The sequence below is a fragment of the Zea mays genome, chromosome 8 (genome assembly GCF_902167145.1).
Source record: "Zea mays cultivar B73 chromosome 8, Zm-B73-REFERENCE-NAM-5.0, whole genome shotgun sequence".
In the NCBI taxonomy this organism is placed as follows: Eukaryota; Viridiplantae; Streptophyta; class Magnoliopsida; order Poales; family Poaceae; genus Zea; species Zea mays.
This window is the reverse complement of record NC_050103.1, coordinates 112,453,085-112,472,655: the sequence shown is the minus strand read 5'-3', so window position 1 is coordinate 112,472,655 and position 19,571 is coordinate 112,453,085. Positions and strand designations below refer to the sequence as shown.

The window sequence follows — 19,571 nt, the reverse complement described above, 5'->3', positions numbered from 1 at the left end:
TACCCTAATATGAGCCGTTTAATAACGAACGTGAGTGCCTGCACTGCACACATATATGATCCATATTATTATATATTTAAGCTACAAGACAGTCATTAGATCAATGTGAGTCATTTTAGTTCATATCTCTACAACTATTAAGCCCTTAGTGTAGACCGCCCCCGCCGCTACCCAACGCCCCCCTCCCCCGCTGCCGCACGCCTGCCAGGCCCCGCGCAATCCCACGCCCACCGCGAAATCCGCCGCCGCGCATCTCGCACGCCCTCAGGCCCGCTCGCCCGCTGCCGCGAACCCCTCCGCTACACCGCAGCACATCTCCACGACCCGCGAAATCCGGCGGCGTGAGGCGATGACCCGCCATCCCTCCTCCCCACGCCCCCTCTCTCACCTACTCTCTCACCTAACTGCCCAGCTCCGATCTCGCCGCCGACGCAACCTAGACCGATGATCTCGACAGAAGGCCGGCGGGTCGCAGGGCGCTCGAGCTGCCGCACAACCCCTCCTTCGAGCGAGCCGCAGCCGGCCCCCGCTCGCGTCCCCGTCGCCTATACCGCGTCACCACACCGCCCACGCCTCAGCCGCCCTGACCCCGGCGCATTCTCCTCTCGGTGCCGACTGCCGAGATCTCCCCGGCCCTCTCCTGAGAGGAGTGCCCGCTCTTGACCCGATGTCCGCGATGACGGTGGCGACTCTGCAGGCGATGGACGCGCTGTCGCGGTGGGGGATCATGCTGCGGGACTCTCTGCGGCGAAGCCAGGGGAACACGAACGGCATGGTCACCATCCTCGGCTCCTTGAACCACCGCCTCTCCGCGCTCGAGGCCGCAATGCACCCCACCCACGGCCTTAGAGTCGCTCGTTCCCGCCCGCGTGCAGTCGGTGTGCACGAGCCTCCGGTGGTGCGGGCCAGAAAGAGCTAGGCCTGCGAGGCGCGCACGGGACCTCGGAAAGCAGGGATCAGGCCGCGCCACTGCTCGCAGCCACAACGTCGAACAAGTCACGTGCAGGGAGCAGTGCAGCGCCATGGTGCTGCCTACCACGCACTCGCGCAGGGCGTATCACTCACCTCTTTGCTCGAGCCAAGCTGTGAGCTTGGAAGTGGCGGCCACGGCCACGGCCACGGGCGCCAAGCCCAGCCGCGTGGGCGTGAGGGCGCCGGCCGCGGGCGCTCAGCAGAGTGGGGAGTAGTGGGCGCCGCGTGTACCGCCGCTGGGCTGAGGTCCCGCTCCTAGCCCGCGTCCACGTCCATGGGCTTCCTGGCGGGGGCGATGGCACTCTTTTCCGCGGCGCCCCTGACCTTTTCTGCCGCCCTGTGGCGCTGCACCGGCTACGTCCCCAAGATGTGTAATCTCCTCAAGCTGAAAGATAGCAGATGATCATCGCCTCCTGGTTGTAGCTTTTTGTAATCTCCTCTTTTTCGACCGCCAGCGGCGGCGAGCTGTTGCGCCACGGCTAGGGAATTGCTGTGGCGGTGGTGGTGCTCGGAGGGCGCGCAGGGCACCACAAGACCTACTGCGTCGTGGTGGCAGCAGGAAGCGAGGCGATGATCTCTGGCTGAAGACAAGCTGGAGTCTGCCTCCGTGTCCGTGCGTCGACTGACGAGCTTTAGGAGCTAGAGCTAGCAGGAGGTGGGATTCACCATTCATCTTCCTTTCCTTTTTGTTCCATGTTCTTCTCGATTCAGCCAGCCATCATAGAACTGCCACCGTTCATTCCGTTCTTATTAGTAAGTTACATTTAACACAAGTGTCGTATAGATGGATTGGAAGGTTATGGCTGCTAAGAAATACACATACCAATTAGTTGTGTTTGGTCCTGAATACCTGAGTTTCTGTTTCCCTCTGTAGTTTGTTGTAGAGTATAGGTATCGATTTTGGTGTGTGCGTGCAAAACTCAATGATGCCGTTGGATTTATGTTAGTAGGGTGTCCATTTTATTTTTCCTCTCTATCTACCAGCTTTGGGCTTGAATAAGTAAATGCTCATACGCTCATGTAGCCTTTATTTGCCATTCTCATGTTTAGTAAATTAAGTCATGTTCCTTCTTTTTGTGTAGCATTTGTTTCGGCAAAACTCAATGATGCCTCTGTCTACAATGCACTAGGTTTCAGACTTTCAGTGTTTTTTAACCTCTGGTTGAGTTAGAGCTGCAAAAGTGATCTCCTGACTCTTGACTTTGGAATGATCAGCACTGTTTCATAGTACAGTTCATTGTATCTGTCACATGTTGTAGCTTTCCAGTTTACAGGAATGATATATTAAATACCTGAGTTTGAACCAATCTGAATATTAAATGCTTCATTGCATATATTGCAGTTGCAGGCTTGCAGATACTACCCAGATCAAAGATGCAGAATGGAGCGCCAATTGGCCAATTTGGAAAGGTATCCTTCAGCAGGACATGAATCACCTTTATGTTGTTATTCAGACTACTCTTTTCGTGGTACTGGTAGTATTTGAAGTCACGAGGTACACACATGGATTGACTGATCTTCATGGTTTAGGATGTTGGATAATTAATCAGGTGTTTTGTTGTTTGTGTTGGTCTTGCCTTGGTTTCTTGTACGGGACACAAATTTATAATGTTGTCTTGTACAATGTGTTTACATTTATATCTTCTTTCATCTATGCAGTAGGATATTTCTCTAGATCATCTGCTATCTTCGTTGCCAAATTCATACTGCACAATGAGCTCATTTAGGAATTTGTCCTGGTGGGCTGTCTTTTTATATTTATTATGCTAATTGTTGGACTGGGTTGTGTTCAATTGATCTCTGTAGGAGATTTTATACCCTTGGAGAAATTGAAATACTTAGGTCTCAATACTTTGTTTTGGATATCATGAATGATGATATGTTTTATTGGTACATGCAAACATGTCGTAGATGGTGTTCATGACCAGAACTTAGACCAAACTGGGAGAAAATTAAAAAAATATCTTTTACAGATCCTTTAAACTGATATTTTTAGCGTTCTAGCAACGATGTGCATCTGTCCTTCCATTTTGTATTTTGGGATAAAATCTGAATTAAACAAATACTTTCAGCCATATCATGTACTTGTAAGATTTAAGGTGTTGCCCCTTCCTAGCATCATCAGGAAGCAGCGCCTTATGTGCACCAATGAATTGAGTTTGGATTGTTGTTTGTGTAGAAAACGGTAATATTTAGAGCTTTTTGTGGCACATGGATTTTATTTGTTGTAATAAAAGCAACTCAATTCCCATAGTAACAACTCAATTCTAAGTCACATCTGGGAACCTGGTAGGAGATACAATGTTGCTGATTGTTCATGTGTGTGTGACTATGTGCGGCCATGTTTCCACTGGCCTATGTGTAGTCAGATGGATCGCTACATCAAGTACCATGTCCAGGAGTTTGATAGGGCCTTCAGGGAGAGGTTCCCTGCCTGCACATTGGCTGCTAAGAGGCACATTGACTCCACCACTACCATCTTGGACGTCCAGGGTGTGGTAGGTGAACGATTCAGTTTGAGCTGTGCGAACAGAACACAGATCTGTTCTGTATGTAGTTTTTTTAATCTGGTTGTATTCTGCAGGGGTTTAAGAATTTTTCCAGGACTGCTAGAGAACTTGTAAACCGAATGCAGAAGATTGATAGCGATTATTATCCTGAGGTAATTATACTTTTTGAAGGGGTATTATGTTGTTGGGACTTTTGCCTGGTGATCCAATCAAGTAAAATGTTATAAATGCAGACACTCCACCAAATGTTTGTTGTGAACGCTGGCAGTGGATTCAAGTGGATCTGGAACAGTGTGAAGGGCTTCCTTGACCCAAAAACTTCATCCAAGATTCATGTGAGTTCCAGCATTTATATACCATCCTTAGTGCTAACTTGTTTGGTATCGCAATCTTTAGTTTTCTTTTTCTTCTTACTTAGGTGCTCGGTTCGAACTACCAGAGTAGGCTTCTTGAAGTAATAGATTCGAGGTAGGTTTGTATTCAAGGGTTGCATAGCCCATTCTCTTCATAAGATTCAGCCCTCAACCTGTAATAACTAATAATGCTTGTATTTTCTCAGTGAGTTGCCAGAATTCCTTGGTGGTTCATGCACATGTAGTGACAAGGGTGGTTGCCTTGGATCGAACAAAGGGCCATGGAATGATCCTTATATATTGAAGGTACCCTTTACTGCTTCGTGTTTACATGAAAATAATTCATCTAGATGCTGTCCTTGTTTTTCTATGTAATGAAGGATATATTATTTGTAGCTGATCCACAATTTGGAAGCTGGATGTATGAGGGAAACCACCAAACCTGTTTCTGAGGGTGGAGAAAGAAGCAGCTCTTCCTTTCGGTTGGAACAGATGAAAGTAAAATTCTAAAATTACAGCCTTCATCAGTAGTAATTCAGGAAGCTGGTTGCTTTTCAGTAATTCAGGAAGCTGGTTGCTTTTCTGGATTCTTGTTCTAAACTACTACAATATTTGCCTCTTTCAGTGGCAGGGCATGTTAAGCGATACATCAAATGCTGAATCAGGATCCGATGTTGATGATTTTGGTCCATCATTTGTTCATAAAGTTTCAGGCTATGGTTGCTTGACTCTGGTTCGTGAGGAGGTAAGTTTATCTGTCTGCCTTTGTTCTTACAGTTGGGTCTGCTTTTCCCTGTGCTATTAGTCTTATGAACCACATTGGTCATGCTGTCCTGCTTGTGTCCATGACTCCATGGCATGTTGCATTATATTGATTTTTTTCGTATTTATTTCTACCAAAGGTAAAGGGCACAGATTGTGCAACATACTTGAGCTGCGATGATCAAAGTCACCCGGATATGGTTCCTGAATTTTACCATGGAGTGCAACGAACTACTGAAATGGTGCAGAAACAAATGGCTGATTTCAGGCAATATTCCACCAACAGAAGGCCTCATGATTTAGGTATCTTATTTTCCTATCATTCCGGGTAAATGAATTCTGAACCTGTAGTTGTTTGTTAACATTTAATAAAGAGTAAGGCCATTGAAGACGGTGTATAATAGTAGCATTATTCATGATAAATTGTTGCCTTGTTAATAAATGTTATACCAGGAAACTATCATCTAGAAAAAACCTGGTTCAGCAGGAAAGCAATTGAAAGAAGCGCAAAGTATAAATAAATCTCTTTTTGCTTTGGATGATGTTATTGGTGCTTTATCTTCTGATGGACAACATATACCTTACCGGAACCATAAGTTAACAATGCTTACGAGTGATTATCTAATGTGGATTGTCTGCAAAAAAAGGTATTATACTTTAATCAGTCGTTTGTCTTTGCATTATGATTATCTAATGTGGATTGTCTGCAAAAAAAGTATAAGGATCAAATATTTGTAGGGATGTCAAACATGTCAGTATTATCGGCTTAAACTAATAGCATATGTTGAAGGTTGAAGACTCAATTAGAATGTTTAAAAGTATAAGGATCCAAATGAAGCTTAAGTAAAACATGGGACCAATAGCGACATTTATTCAATTAATTTTACCCTCACCATTGCAATACAACCTAACTTTGTTTCCATACATATATGTGTAAAAAAGACATTTTTTAGCTGAAAGAACAATTTAAAAAGACTTGTTCTCATGACTTACATCGAAGATATAAATTGATGGCATGGCTGAGGTAACCAGTGCCAGGAATACCAGTTAGAACAGGTGATAGGAACAAATCTCTACTAACTATTAAGAGAGGAGTGTAGACTGCCCCGCCGCTACCCAACGCCCCCCGCTACCGCGTGCCCAGCCCCCGCGAAACCCGCCGCAACCGAACGCCCACACGCCCTCAAGCCCGCACGCCCGCTGCCGCGAAACCCTCCGCTACCGCATCGCCCGCACGCCGCCGCCGCGAAACCCTCCGGTTCTGAACCGCCCGCACGGACATCGCGCAAGCCCCGCTGCCCGCCTGCCCCCGGAATTTGAAAATCCCATATGTTGGCATCGCCTGTATCGGCGCCCGCGGAGAATGCGGGGTCGGGTCCGAGGGCGGGTGACGATGTCGCGTCGTCGCAGCCCCCGAAGCGAGCCAAGGTCCGGATCTCCCTCCATCCCCCATGCATGTAGCCCCTTCAGGTCTCTGGTTTTGATCTGGTTTTTGTTGTTATTGTGATCTCGCTGGTGGTAGGTTGGGTGCACGGAGGCAGACACCGCGAAGCCGTCGGTGGCGCTGGCAGAAGTCGGCACTGTTGCGGGCCCACTGCCCAACACGGCTGGTCTGCAGGCGCTGACCGGCGCCATGGACAAGCTGGAGGCCCTCTTGAGGCCGAAGGAGGGTCAATCCAATCCGGCCGGTATGAGCCTTGTCCCTACGATGTGCCTACGGCGTTCTTTCGGTTTTTGGCTTTGGGCCTTAGGGTTTGATGAGTTCCCCTGTTTGTGTAGGGCATAAGCGGGGCACTAATGATAAAGATATAACGACGAAGATAAAGAGAGCCATGGATTTATCGGAGGATTTATCGGCAAAGATAAAAGAAAACCAAGGATAATGTGGCTGGGATATTGAATAAGCCACAGGCGGCAGCCACCAGCAGGCGTCAGGAGCCCTGGTGCAGACTAATTTCACAATATACCATGGTGCGACTTCTCTTCTATCTTTTCACTTCTCTTTCAATTAGTAGAACTCACCCATGATCTCTCGTGCTTTGGATGAGACCTTAATTACCAAGAACTACATGGCACATGTTAATCGTTCTTTGTAATTGCTATAGAAATACCATATAAAACCTCATATCAGAACTCAGGAATACGCAATACTACCTTGAACCTTACCTGTTCTCTATCTGCTCTGAGTCTTGTAACTTTAAAGAAAGCACCATCCAACCCCATTCAGTTGCAATATACACATACGCTTTCTGTTTACTTTCTGTTTGTAGAAAAATAATTTCATACATAGTTCTATCTCAGTGCCAAGGTTATTAAGATGTTTTGTGCTTCATTTTTTGCTTTATTGGATAGGCTGTATGTGATGTGACGTTTGGCTACATTTGTTGAGAAACTTCAATGTCCCATTGTTAGTGCTTGTGTGCATATGATATTGTATAAGATTTAGGATTTAAGGTGCCTTTCAGTGAGTTAACGAACTTCATTATTGCTCTTTGGAGCAACTAAAATGATTGAACTTTTTATCATATACCAATGGATTGCCATCTGCTGTATTTTTTTTCAACAGCACCCTACCCTTTCTATTTACGGTGCGCTTTTCACTATCGGTCATGGAGCACATCATGATTTCAGACTGGGCGAATCATCCACTGCCTCACCTGTTTGTAGACTGAAGCAGGCTAAGGTACTATGAATTTATTTTTTGTTTTTTTCCATGCATTTGTTCCCCTTTTATTCTGACATTTTGTTCTAGCGAGGTGCACTCCTTGAAGTCTTTGAACCCAAAGTTGTCCGTGTCAATGGGAAATCTTTGGACAAGGCTGCCAAGATTACCTTGAATGGAGGAGATGAAATTATCTTCCGTTCACCAGTGAGGCATGCTTATGTATCCTTTTCTATTGTCTATTTCTTTATCTATTAAATACTCCCTATGTTTTTGTTTTTTTAAATGTATGACACCTGGACAGGTTAAATAGTTAACAAAGGAAATAATTACCTGTCTTAAACATCATATTTTAAAACAAAGGGAGCATCTTACTTTTCTGATTAAGGCTAACCGGCTAAACACAAATGAACCTTGATTTTTATTGGACTTGTTCGTAATAAATATAATATAATGATGGTCAAAGAAGTAACATTTGTCATTGGAAGTTTTTATTTCCTTAATGTAATGGTAGATATTTGAGCAACTTCATGAGGAGAAATCAAGCACTCCAGCATGATCTATGACAACAACTCAAAGATGGTCCTGATTTGTAAGCAAGGGTAAACCCTTCGCTCCAGCCATGTTCTAACTCCATAGCTCTGGACCAAGTTACTACTGAACGAATGCAATCATATATCCATTGCTTGAGAGCTTGATGATGCACCCTTCTTCCTCCTTTTCTTGTTCTTGGAGTCCTTTCCCTGCTTCACAGCATCGCCCTTTGCAGCTGCAGGTGGCTGCGTTGCTAGCAGGTGCTGATGGATCGCAGCAAATGGGTCAAGCTGGAACTGCATCTTTCCCAGCACAACCTTGAGATGAGCAGCCTCCCGTAACCTGGACAAGAAAATTGGGTTTACAGTCCAAAACTACAGTTGAAAAACATGACGACCTGAATGAAGCAAGGGAGAAGGTGTGAAGAGAGGATTACACTAATGTCTGTCTTGACTTGCAGTTCAACTTTGCTTCAGGTTTCTGCTTTGGTGCACATGGTTCTGGGAGGGACTCGGACAGTGCTGAGAGGTCATATGCTTTCAGTTTCTTCTGACGCCGACTCCGTGTATTTTTCTGCTGAACAAAAAAATTGAAATTGTAGAACACTAGCATCAATTATCCTTTGCTTTGCCAATCAATTATGCGAAGACATATCAGATTGGCCACATGAATTTGGTTTGGTAAACTGATATTTTTAGCGTTCTAGCAACGAATGTTCAGCACTACCGATTTATGTAGGACACGTTTTCCCAGTCACTAACAGGAACTGCATCTTCTATGTACTCAAGGTCTTCTTGAACACTACGTACGTATAATCCAACATGTACCCTGCCTAACCATAGATTAATTGATCAGAGCCAGCAAGGTCTGTGGGTATACCGTCAAACCGCATTATGCAAAAACAAGCAATGCATATCAATGGGAAACATTATTAGCGTCGTAGTTAAAATATGAAAGCTAGACTCTCACTTTTATATTACAGTGTCTGTGGGTTATCAGATAAAATAATCATCTCAACAAAGAAGCTAAAAGGCAAAGAACTTAGGACTTAGAGATGAAGTTCAACAAATAGACAAGCAACTGTTAGCCTTCAGATGGTACGGACAATTAATTCAAGTCATTGGCCAGAAGAATAGCTTGGGGTACTGACTGAATTTCTTTCAATTTCAGGTTCCACTTGTCATAAATTATGATCTCCCAAATAATCGTGAGCTTTACATCCACCACATTGGTCATTCTGATCGTTTTGGGCGCAAGGTGAAGTTTCTAATTTCTGTTACCACTTATGGCTTCCGTTTATTTTGGCATCCTCTTGGCCTGTCACCAGTGGATAGATTTGTTCTTGCTTATTTGCTTAGCTGGGACAAATCGACAAGTATACAATTGTGGGTGTGATTTCTCAAACAAAATAAAACACTAGCAAAGTATGTGACATGACAAGATAAAGAGTCTTCCTTGTCCAATTTTCATATAGAGGAGACAGGAAACAAAGATTGTGCTCTTGTTAACCGGAGGATAATCAATACTCCCTCGATCTATCCCAAATTATAATTTGTTTAACTTTTTTGTGTCGAGTTTGATCTGCTCGTCTTATTCAATTTTTTTTGAAAAAATAAAAAATTCAAAGCCATACTTGAAGTATATTATATGCCAAACAATATCACAATAAAAATTAGTAATAAATATGATTTTTAATAAAACAAGCCGGTCAAACTTAGGTTAAAAAAGTCAAACGGATTATAAATTAGAATGGAGGGAGTACTTTTTAACTTTGTATAATCTTTTTTAGAAAAGGTTTGATCAACTATCGAGGAGAAACATAGATTTAATTTGAAAAATGATTTATGTACTTGACATTATATCTTTTTTCAGGGCCTTACACAACAAAATTGCATGATCAATATAATACTATCGTTACGGTGATATCTTGCCACACGAATTTTGTATATCATAATAATATTTCTCGTTCTGTATTTATGTTTTATACTAATTTTTTAATCCCGTGGCAACGCACGGGCACAAACCTAGTATACTATATAAGCACGATTCCTGAGTCCAGGTCACACTAGGAACATAGAGACCATAGAGGTATTTTGGTAGAGAAAAAAATGACGTCGACATTATTCCCTTGTCTTGAAACAAGGGCGTCATGAAGCATGCAAAATCTTCGTCTGATAGAAATTACAGATTCTCAGGATCTTCCTAAGCCCTAGAAAACCTCTATGATGTGAAGTCCTAAACTAATCTGAGAGGAAAAAACCTACATACATTCGTTGTTGGCATTGATTCTCTTGATTTGGGGTTATAGTAAATTGATGGCGTGGACTTTGCTGAAGGAACCCGTCTTTCAGATGAAAAACAATAGGTGTGTAATGGTATGTGGTTAGTTGTCTTCTTTGTTTTTGTTCTCTATCACCAAAATCAAATATTTTGTTTTGTACAGAGGGTTTTTTTGCCTATTTTGTCACCTGAAATTGGAATGGAGTTCAACAATATAGATGAGGCTTGGATGTTTTGGGTTAGTTATGGAGGTTTGAAAGGTTTTGATGTTAGAAAAAGGTACACAAACAAAAGAAAGGCAGATGGAAAGGTCAGGTCGTACAGATATGTTTGTGCAAAAGAGGGCCACACATTGGAAGATAAAAGGAATCATCTAATAAAGTGTCTAAGGGCTGAAACTAGAACCGATTGTCAAGTTCGTATGGGTCTTGTAATGGACCGGGAGAAAGGAAATTATAAAGTGCCAGACCTGTTTTTGGAATACAATCGCATCTATCACTTGTCGGAGACCTCACACTTAGGCCCCGTTTGATTTGAGGGACTAAAGATTAGTCCCTCCATTTTAGTCCCATTTAGTTACTAAATTGCCAAACGGCAGGACTAAAACAGGGTCTAAATTGCTTTAGTCCCTAGTCCCTCAAGATGTGGCTAAAACAGACTAAACCATATTATTTCACATTTGCCCCTTATTTAGTTCAATTGTACTAATAGCAGGAGAATGTTAAAGGCCATTCTAGTCTTCTTATGAGTCATTTAATATATTCTTACTAATTTTAGTCCCTAGAACCAAACATGTTAGGGACTAAACTTTAGTCCCTAGACTAAAGAAACCAAACATGGTCTTAATGGTGTCTCAAAGAAAAATTTCAGAGGTACAAGATTTTGAAATTGAGATAGTCGATGATACTAGAATTAGACCTAAGGCTGCACATGGGTTGGCTGGTCTTCAGGTTGGTGGTGGCTCCCATAACCTCAGTTATACTATAAGAACTATTTACGGGGCAAACAACAACGAAGAAATGACATATGGTCAAGCGGGAAGCATGCTTATGTATTTCCAATAAAAAATTGTAGAGAGCGCCTCATTTCAATATGCATTACAGATGGATTGGGAAGAGTTATACGAAGGATATGTTCACATTAGGGACGAGAAGTACACAATTGAGAGTCTAAATAGTGACTTAAAGAGGCACTTTAAATATGATTTTGATATAATTCAGTTTCTTAAGCATTTTGAAAGAGCGGCGCAATATAAAAAAATAACGAGATAATGGAGAATTTGAATCAAGGAAAAAAATGCCTAGAATCAAAATGAGGACACCTATGTTGATCCAGGCTAGCAAGTTGTATACGCCAGTTATATTCGAAGCATTTCAAGGTGAATATGAAAATCAATGGCAGCATGCACAAGAGATTTAGATGGAAACAATGAATATCTTGTAGCAATTGGGGGCCTTGATGAAAATTTTACATTGAAGGAGTACAAATTTATTGAAGATCCATTACAACAAACTAGTACCTGCAGTTGTGAGAAATTCAATAGAGTTGGAATATTATGTGTCCATGCTATAAAAGTCCTTGATATAATGAATATCAAGTCATTACTCACACAATATATTTTCAAGCGATGGACCCGAGAAGCTCATAGTGAAACTGTACAAAACAATCAAGGTCAAAACACATAATAGAGAATCCAAGATTAGATTGTATGATTCGTTGCAAATATATGACTCGCAAGTTTCTCAATTTAGCATAGAGTTGCTAGCTATGCAAGCTACACCTTATTTTTTTGAACATAATGGCAGGAGCTCTGCCTCTCAATTAAGAAGAATAGAATTGATCCAGTTTTAAGGAAAACCGGACCCAAAACCTACACAGGGCGCACGGTAGAAAAACCGGTGAAGGCCCTAACAAACCACCTAGACAACAGCAGCCTCACACACACAAACACATCTAGAGTCATTGTTGCCAAGCTCAAACACAAGGGACGAGCAGCTCCGACTCCCCAAGACGAGCCGCACACTGCCAAAGCAACTCGACGACGCCTAAATCCAGACACCGACGCAAGGAATAAGATCACGGCGCGCCATCGTTGCCAAGCCTCGCACACCCCACACGAGGCAGCTCCGATTCTTCGCCACGAGCAAAGATCCACAACGCCGAACTCCGGGAGAAAACAGACGCCTAAAGCGACAATGGCCCCGACACCACCGAGCCAAGCGGAGTGACAAAGAGCCTCCACAACGCCGACGAACACACAAACTAGAGGTCTTCTGGGCTGTGCCTTCAAGAAGGAGAAACGAAGTCGAAAAGTCGTCGCCGCCCGCCTGGTACCAACCAAGCAAAGTTTCCTCCGAAGACCTCCTGTCGTCCGCCGACCCACCAACCCAGCAACCCCAACCTTCAGAGCCCCAACGTCGGACGAGCACCAGCGAAAGTCCCCAAGAAGGCCGAGGCGAGGGTTCCCGCATTGTGGTGAGAGGTCCAAGGACAGCACCCTCAATAGGGCAGGGGTGGCGCCCGCGGGCGTCACCGCTGTCCGCCCGCAAGCGGGCATGGCTTTCGCCAGAGGCCCTCCCACCACACGCCCCAACGCACGGAGCTAGCCGCCCCTGCAGAAGGCGCCGCAGACAGCTGCAGATCCGGCGACGGCCAACGCCCCGACCAAGGCAAGTACAGGCAAGCCACGCCGCCACCACAGCGCGCCAGCCGCACGCGTGGGTGCCGACGCCGCAGACCAGCTACGACCACGCGAGCGCGCAGGCACCGCCGCAGCAGCCGCAAGGCCACCCGCCCAAGCCAGCAACAGGGAGGAGCGGCGGAAGGCGACCAGCCCCCCAGATCCGGGCAGACAGCCCGCAGATCCAACCAACCCAACGCAGATCAAGACGCCGACCACCTCATCGTAGACGCAGACGAGTGGAGGTCCCGCCACCGCCAATCCGGTCGACTGCGCAGGCCCACCGACGCACCACGCCGAACACCACCCCGGCACATGCCCGGGACCAGCCTGTCGACGCCTCCGAAGGCTGGCACGCGGAGGCCGCGAACCCCACGCGCACTAGATTCCAGACCTCCACGCGCGGCGCCGCTCCCTGCCCTGGGGGCGCCAGACAGCACCTTCTCCGCGCCTGCGACCCACGGCCGGCCGCATGCCCCCCTGCTGCGCGAACACCCATCCAGGACCCGCAACGCCCGGATGTGCCATACGAACGTCGCGCTCACTGCCGCCAGGATGCCGCCGAGGCTGAGCCGCGCCGGCGAAGGGTCGCCGCCCCACACACGCCGCTGCCACCTCCTGGAACCCGACTAGATCCGGGCAGACGCGACCAAACCAGAGAAAAATCGCCTCGCCGCCACCTTCCTTGGGGCCGCGCGGACATCCGGCGGCGCCCTCTGGTGACGGCGAGGTGGGATGGAGTGGAGGGAGGGGGCGGCGGCGCTAGGGTTTCGGCCGCCCGTGTAGTAAGTTGACATCCTTAGCAAGCAAGTTGAGGAAGAAATCAATAATTGTAGTAGTACAGTGGATCCAATCACTTCTCCCTCGAATGTCACTCTCCCATGTAATTTGGTTAGTACAACACAACTAAAGAAGAAGGAGGTGGAGACAAAAAGCTCAAAGCGGAAAAAAGTTAGGTTGAAAAGATGCATAAGGGCTAAAAAGGGACATAAGAAAAGGGGAAAATGTTCAGTGGTACGTCGCAGACTAGAATAATTTGATTGATTTTAATTGTATTAGTGTCTAATTGTATTACTTATTTCATTCTCTTTTATAAGAAGGAACAAAAAGCTACAACGGTGCCATTCGGTGAGAGTGTTCCAGCAGTCCAAAATATGTCCCCTAGTACAACAACTGTGCAATTCGAAGATGGTGCTGTAGCAGTCCCTAGTACTTTTTGCTAGAAGGAAGGGGTGCCTGAACATGTATGGCCATCCATAAATTTTCTCGGTTGTTGATGGTAATATTTAACAACGATGACATAATTATTCAGATGATATTTCATAATAAAAAGAATTCAATTGTTGTTCTTTCCTCTTGTAGGGACCAATCACCTATGATCTTACTGCTGAATTTTAGTTTAAAATCAGCACAGTTTGTTTTTTTGTACAACCTCGGATGTTTGTCTTTGCAGATGGAGAACAATATAAGCTTTTGTGTTGCCTTTCCACTCGCAGATGGGGAATAGTATGAGCTTTTGGGTAGCCTCTAAATTATGGATAGCTTTTGGTTTTTTGTGGCTGAAGTGTAAAGCCACTTGAGTGTTTGGTTTTCTCAACTGCCATCACTGAGATGAGATCATCAATATCAGTTGTATAAATTGGAGCATGGTCATTCTGGAATCAATACTATCTGAAACTTGTTCGCTAATTTCATTCATATTTCACAAACTGGTACAAACATCACAATAGCACCAGAATATCAGTCTAGAATTGATCCACAATCATCATACTCGATATTGATCCACAATCTCAATCTAGAATTGTTTCCTATCTAATCAGAATACATGTCTCTGTCGCCCTCCTATGAAGCAGGTAGAGAGCTTCGTGGCTGTGCTCTCTTGAGTAAGGTCTGACGGCTCTGCAGCTAGTTTGGGCGTCAGGGGCATCCACCGTATTCGTGAGGAAGTCGAGATCTCACAACGGACCGTCGCTCGAGCACTCCATGGAGGCAGTCTGCAGATGAACGAAGAACAGTCATGCCTGCTTTCGGGGGGAAAAAAAAAGAACAGACATGCCGACGGTACTGCGAGACATGGCTGTCGCTCTTGGACGGGTCCCGCAGCATCCGACATGGTGATGCCAGACCGCTATGGCAGCAGTTGGCGACGGGGAAGGGACCTTGGGCGGAAGACGACGGTTAAGGCGAAGGAGCGAGTCGCCTGCTTGCCATGGCGATGGAAGCGGCGGCCGGCAGAGGATCTCATCCCGTAGAAGCGAAGGACCGATGGGAATTAGATGGGCCACCTGTCCCGGCCCATGAGCGAGTCATCGTTGGATTTAAACGCATGGTGCATGGTTAGGATGAGACGACTGCATAGACACGTTAGCTTAGACAAAGTGTAACACAATAAATATATATCATCATCAGTTTATAAATATATAGAATAAAAAAAAGTCTAAATATTTGGTTTGAATCGGTAAGCAGGTTCCCGAATGACGTGCCAGCCACAGCTAGCCCCTTTGGTACCCAGATTGACGGCCGTTTGTACAGTAGTAGAATCACTTATGAGACTTTAAGAATTTCGTCGTTGAAGCAAGCCTTGTTGTGACGTTTGACATTTTAGATTTTGAGACGTGAGACTAGAAAGAAATGTTAAGACTAGAAACTCTGTTTCTCCTGGTGCCAAAACTAAATAAATTTGAAGACTGAACATTCAAATCCTGCGCTTTGTTTGTCGGCTGCCCCATCCCCCCCCCCCTACTCGCGCTTCCTGAGCAGTCAACACGGAGCCGTGGCATTAACTTTTGGCCCTGTTTGGCACAGCTTATTTTCAGCTTCTTCACAAATTTAAGCCGAAGTTCTGCCAAACAGATAGCTTCTGCAGCAGCTTATCAGTTCAGCTGCTTCTCAAAATGAACTAAAAGCAGCCAATAAGCAGAAGCTGTTTTTTACCAGCTTATCAGATAAGCTGCTTTTTCAACAAGCAGCAGCTGTACCAAACAGGGCCTTTGTTGGAAGCGAGTCAGCGCTCGGCGGTCTTGCACACGCTTTTTGTTTTTCTTAATTAATTTGCGGCACCGCCGCTGATCATCGATCGTCATGTTGTGGAGAGCACTAGCTGAAGGGCCCAACCAGCTGATCAACGTATCATTCTCACTACTTGCACGTGTATGACGTCCGTGGCAAATGCAAGGAAGGAAGGAGTAGTATGTAGTAGTCTAGGCCACTAGCTAGGGTGATGTGATTTCTCGCCACTTGGCCGACCAGCCGCGGGCCGAAGCCGCTCGGCAACGTGTGGGGGGAACCACCGGCGGCTGCGACACGGGCACACGAGCGCGGCGCGCGGCGTCAACGAATGCGCTGCGTGCCCACTGCCGGCCGGCGCGCGGCGCCCGCGTTCTGCTACTACTTTGACCGGCCTGGGCCACACCGTCACTCACACCTCACACGTTCTCTGCCTTGGCGCTTCGGTTGGCACCGCCGGTTTGCGACTGGGACACGGCTCACGCTAACCCTGCACTATTTTGTGTTGGCAGGTCCCGATGAGGATGAGGACACACCGGCCAGGCAACATGAGTATAAATTGTCTATTTAAGCCTATAAATAAATATCACTAGCGTTTGATAACCGAAACCATCACTATAAATATCACTAGCGTTTGGATAACCGAAATTAAACTCCACCGCAGACTTTTAACTCTTTTCTACTAGCGATTGCTCTTACTTTTTGTTGTTGTAAATTAACTACGTTTAGTTTTGCTGACACGTTGAGGCTAGATAACTTTACGATTTTGCATTTTAAGAGGTTGCAAGCAAAGGCCACGCTCTAGCTACAGGCCATCGATCTGTTCTAGGTTAGTGCTGGAATGTCAAAGGGAAATATGTGTGAAGAAGATCATAGGAAGCCAAGGTATATTCAGAGGAACAATTCTTAATATCTTTGCTAGTCATTTGGTATATCCGCTCTTGCACATAACACATGCAAACATTTTTGTGGGATCATTTAAATGATGCATATGGTGTGCACCAAATGCATACATTGTTTAGAGATTTCATTGCTATAAGATAGTTGGTGACCAATATATAACCGAGAAAGCTCAATATGTTCACCACATGGTGACGGAACATGAACTCTGTAAGTGTCTTGTACTAGACGAGTTCGTGGACAGATGCATTATTGACATGGTGCCTCCTTCTTGGAGGGGCATTGACACTACTCTCAAACACAAGAGCGAGAAAACATCGATGGAAAACCTAATAGCATATCTTGGTGTTGTGGAGAAACCTCAACCTAATGACATTACAAAGAAGGGAACGAGGATCATTTTATCATCAACATGGTGCGGAAAAATTCCCACATCAATAACAAAAGAAAGAATAAGCCTTACAATACCAAGTCTACAACTACCGTCAAGAAGAAGAAAGCATAGTTATCTTGCTTTACATGTGGAGAGCTTGGTCATTTTTCTATTTAGTGTCGGGATCAAGTAGACCACAAAGCAAAAAATAAAATCAACCTTATGACTACTAGCAGAGTAGCAGTGCAGATGATGAGTATGGTAATATTTCTACTTGAATTTTCATATCTCAATCTCCAAGTTGGTGGGTTGATAAAAGTGCTAATATTCATATGTGTGTTAACATCTTTATGTTTTCTTCTTACCAGGGGCTCCAAGGTTTCAACATCCTGATGGGGAATGGGTCACATGCTTCTGTTCATGGTGTTTGCATGGTACATCTAATGTTTACTTTGGAGAGTATCATGTAACTAAAGAACATGCAACATGTCCACAAAAGAACTTGCAATATGCTTCTGACAAATGATTGAAAGATATATTTCATGTCATTAATTGATGATACAACTATATTTTGCTATGTTTGTTTGCTTCAATCTAAACATGGAATGCTAGACTACATTGAAACTATAAGGCTAAAATTGAGAACTAACTAGAAAGAAATATTAAGTGTTTAAGGTTAGATCATTGTGATGAGCATTTTCTAGGATTATTTGATGAATTCTAAGAGCAACACAATATATTCATGAGAGGATGTTTCCCTATTCACTTGAAGCAAATGGGATTGCTGAGAGCAAAAACCGCTTAGTGACTAACTTGGTGAATGCCAAGTTAGGCACAACTAGTTTCTCTGAGGTATGGTGCGGGAGGCTTTATTAACTTGGTGTCATGTTTTTAATAGAATTCCATGCAAAAATAGATAGACAACCCCTATGAGAATTTGGTTGGGAGGAAACCATCACTTTCATACTTATGTACATGGGGATGTTTGGTGAAAGTCAATATACCAATTTCTAAGAAGCTCAAGCTTGAAATAAAAACTATGGATTGTGTATTTCTTGGATATGACAACCAAAACATTGCCTATATGTTTTAGTAGTAAGATTTGAGCTCTTGATATGCATGTTGATTCAATTATGGAATCTTATGATACTATATATATTTTGAGAACATATTTGCTATGAAAGATATGATAACAATACTCTATTTTCTTCTAAGGTAGTGTTCGGGGTGAATACCTCGGGCATGACATGGAGCAGGAATGATGAAAGGGAACAAGTATTCAAATGACTGAAACAGTCCGATCCTTATGGGATTGATCTCGTCCGACCACTTGGTGTGGAGGATAAACACACGTCATCCCACCTGACCCCGACTGTTAAGGGTCTGGGGAGCAAATGACTTTGACTTACAATTTCGTCCCACCCGACCCCTAATGTCTGACCCTCGAAGGGTTTAGGGAATAAATAGCTCGATTTCAAGTTCCCCCCTCACCTAACCCATGACTTCTAACCACCAAGGGTCTTAGGGTCATGAGACTTTGCCCCAAAGTTTCGCCTCGCCTAGCCCCCGAGGGTGAGGGGTTAGATACTTCATCCAACCTCGCAAGCCCAAAATCTCAGGCTCATACTACACCGATTATTCCATCATGGGAATGTGCGGACCAACTCTAACACGAGCATGTGGCCTGAATGACGACACGAAGGTTGGTACATCAGGGTGCAAGTGTCACCTATCACGGCTTGGCGACTAACACATGTTCAACTGCTCTATCACTAAGAAGTCAACAAAGGACATCAAACAAATTGTTGTGGGACACGATGGAGCGTAAAGACTGAGAGCACCTAGAGGGGGGGTGAATAGGTGATCCTGTGAAAACTTAAACTTATAGCCACAAAAACTTGTTAAGTGTTAGCACAATAATTGCCAAGTGGCTAGAGAGGAGTCACAACAAAACACAATACCACAAGAGATCAAACACAGAGATGACACAGTGGTTTATCCCGTGGTTCGGCCAAGACCAACGCTTGCCTACTCCACGTTGTGGCGTCCCAACGGACGAGGGTTGCAATCAACCCCTCTCAAGTGGTCCAAAGACCAACTTGAATACCACGGTGTTTTGCTTTGCCTTTCAATATCCCGTTTGCGAGGAATCTCCACAACTTGGAGCCTCTCGCCCTTACACTTAAGATTCACAGAGAAATACGGAGTAAGGGAGAACTAGCAACGCACACAAGACTCAAAATCAGAGCAACAGCACGCACACAAGTCGCAACAAGAGCTCGCAACACAACTCAATGAGTTCACAACTCAACAAGAGCTCTAGATGCTATCACAATGAACCAAATGCGTGGAATCGATGTCTTGGTGCTTAGGGATGTTGTAGGAATGCTTGGTGTACTCCTCCATGCGCCTAGGGGTCCCTTTTATAGCCCCAAGGCAGCTAGGAGCCGTTGAGAACAAATCCAGAAGGCCATCCTTGCCTTCTGTCGTCGGGCGCACCGGACAGTCCGGTGCACACCGGACACTGTCCGGTGCCCGA

At 45.0% G+C, this 19,571-nt stretch overlaps 2 protein-coding genes and 2 long non-coding RNA genes across 4 annotated transcripts; 3 read left to right on the top strand and 1 right to left on the bottom strand.

Moving 5' to 3' along the window:
• The first annotated feature begins 1,246 nt into the window (after window positions 1-1,246).
• LOC103635706 (phosphatidylinositol/phosphatidylcholine transfer protein SFH8) lies at window positions 1,247-5,310 on the top strand. The gene is made up of 11 exons (XM_008658092.4): window positions 1,247-1,343; window positions 1,428-1,539; window positions 2,315-2,467; window positions 3,338-3,470; window positions 3,557-3,634; window positions 3,716-3,817; window positions 3,901-3,950; window positions 4,042-4,141; window positions 4,232-4,333; window positions 4,461-4,580; window positions 4,738-5,310. Exons 1-11 carry the CDS (start codon window positions 1,247-1,249, stop codon window positions 4,927-4,929), a joined length of 1,239 nt encoding a protein of 412 aa, XP_008656314.2. The 3' UTR covers window positions 4,930-5,310.
• A 1,151-nt stretch (window positions 5,311-6,461) lies between these two features.
• Window positions 6,462-7,450, top strand: LOC103635705 (uncharacterized). Its single transcript, XR_002264275.2, has 3 exons — window positions 6,462-6,568; window positions 7,164-7,280; window positions 7,350-7,450. It is a non-coding gene; the product is annotated as an uncharacterized lncRNA (long non-coding RNA).
• A 4,414-nt stretch (window positions 7,451-11,864) lies between these two features.
• Window positions 11,865-13,621, bottom strand: LOC100274065 (uncharacterized). The gene has a single exon (NM_001148444.2). It carries the CDS (start codon window positions 12,628-12,630, stop codon window positions 11,944-11,946), a length of 687 nt encoding a protein of 228 aa, NP_001141916.1. The 5' UTR covers window positions 12,631-13,621; the 3' UTR covers window positions 11,865-11,943.
• Window positions 13,622-13,681: 60 nt separating this feature from the next.
• Window positions 13,682-14,797, top strand: LOC118473127 (uncharacterized). Its single transcript, XR_004852014.1, has 2 exons — window positions 13,682-13,767; window positions 13,854-14,797. It is a non-coding gene; the product is annotated as an uncharacterized lncRNA (long non-coding RNA).
• The last annotated feature ends 4,774 nt before the right edge of the window (window positions 14,798-19,571 follow it).

Coding starts and splice junctions, on each gene's coding strand:
- LOC100274065 (NM_001148444.2), bottom strand. CDS start 12,630: ATGCCCGCTTGCGGGCGGACAGCGGTGACGCCCGCGGGCGCCACCCCT.
- LOC103635706 (XM_008658092.4), top strand. CDS start 1,247: ATGGGCTTCCTGGCGGGGGCGATGGCACTCTTTTCCGCGGCGCCCCTG. Junction 4,142..4,231: donor ATGATCCTTATATATTGAAG/GTACCCTTTACT, acceptor TATTATTTGTAG/CTGATCCACAATTTGGAAGC. Junction 4,334..4,460: donor TTCGGTTGGAACAGATGAAA/GTAAAATTCTAA, acceptor TGCCTCTTTCAG/TGGCAGGGCATGTTAAGCGA.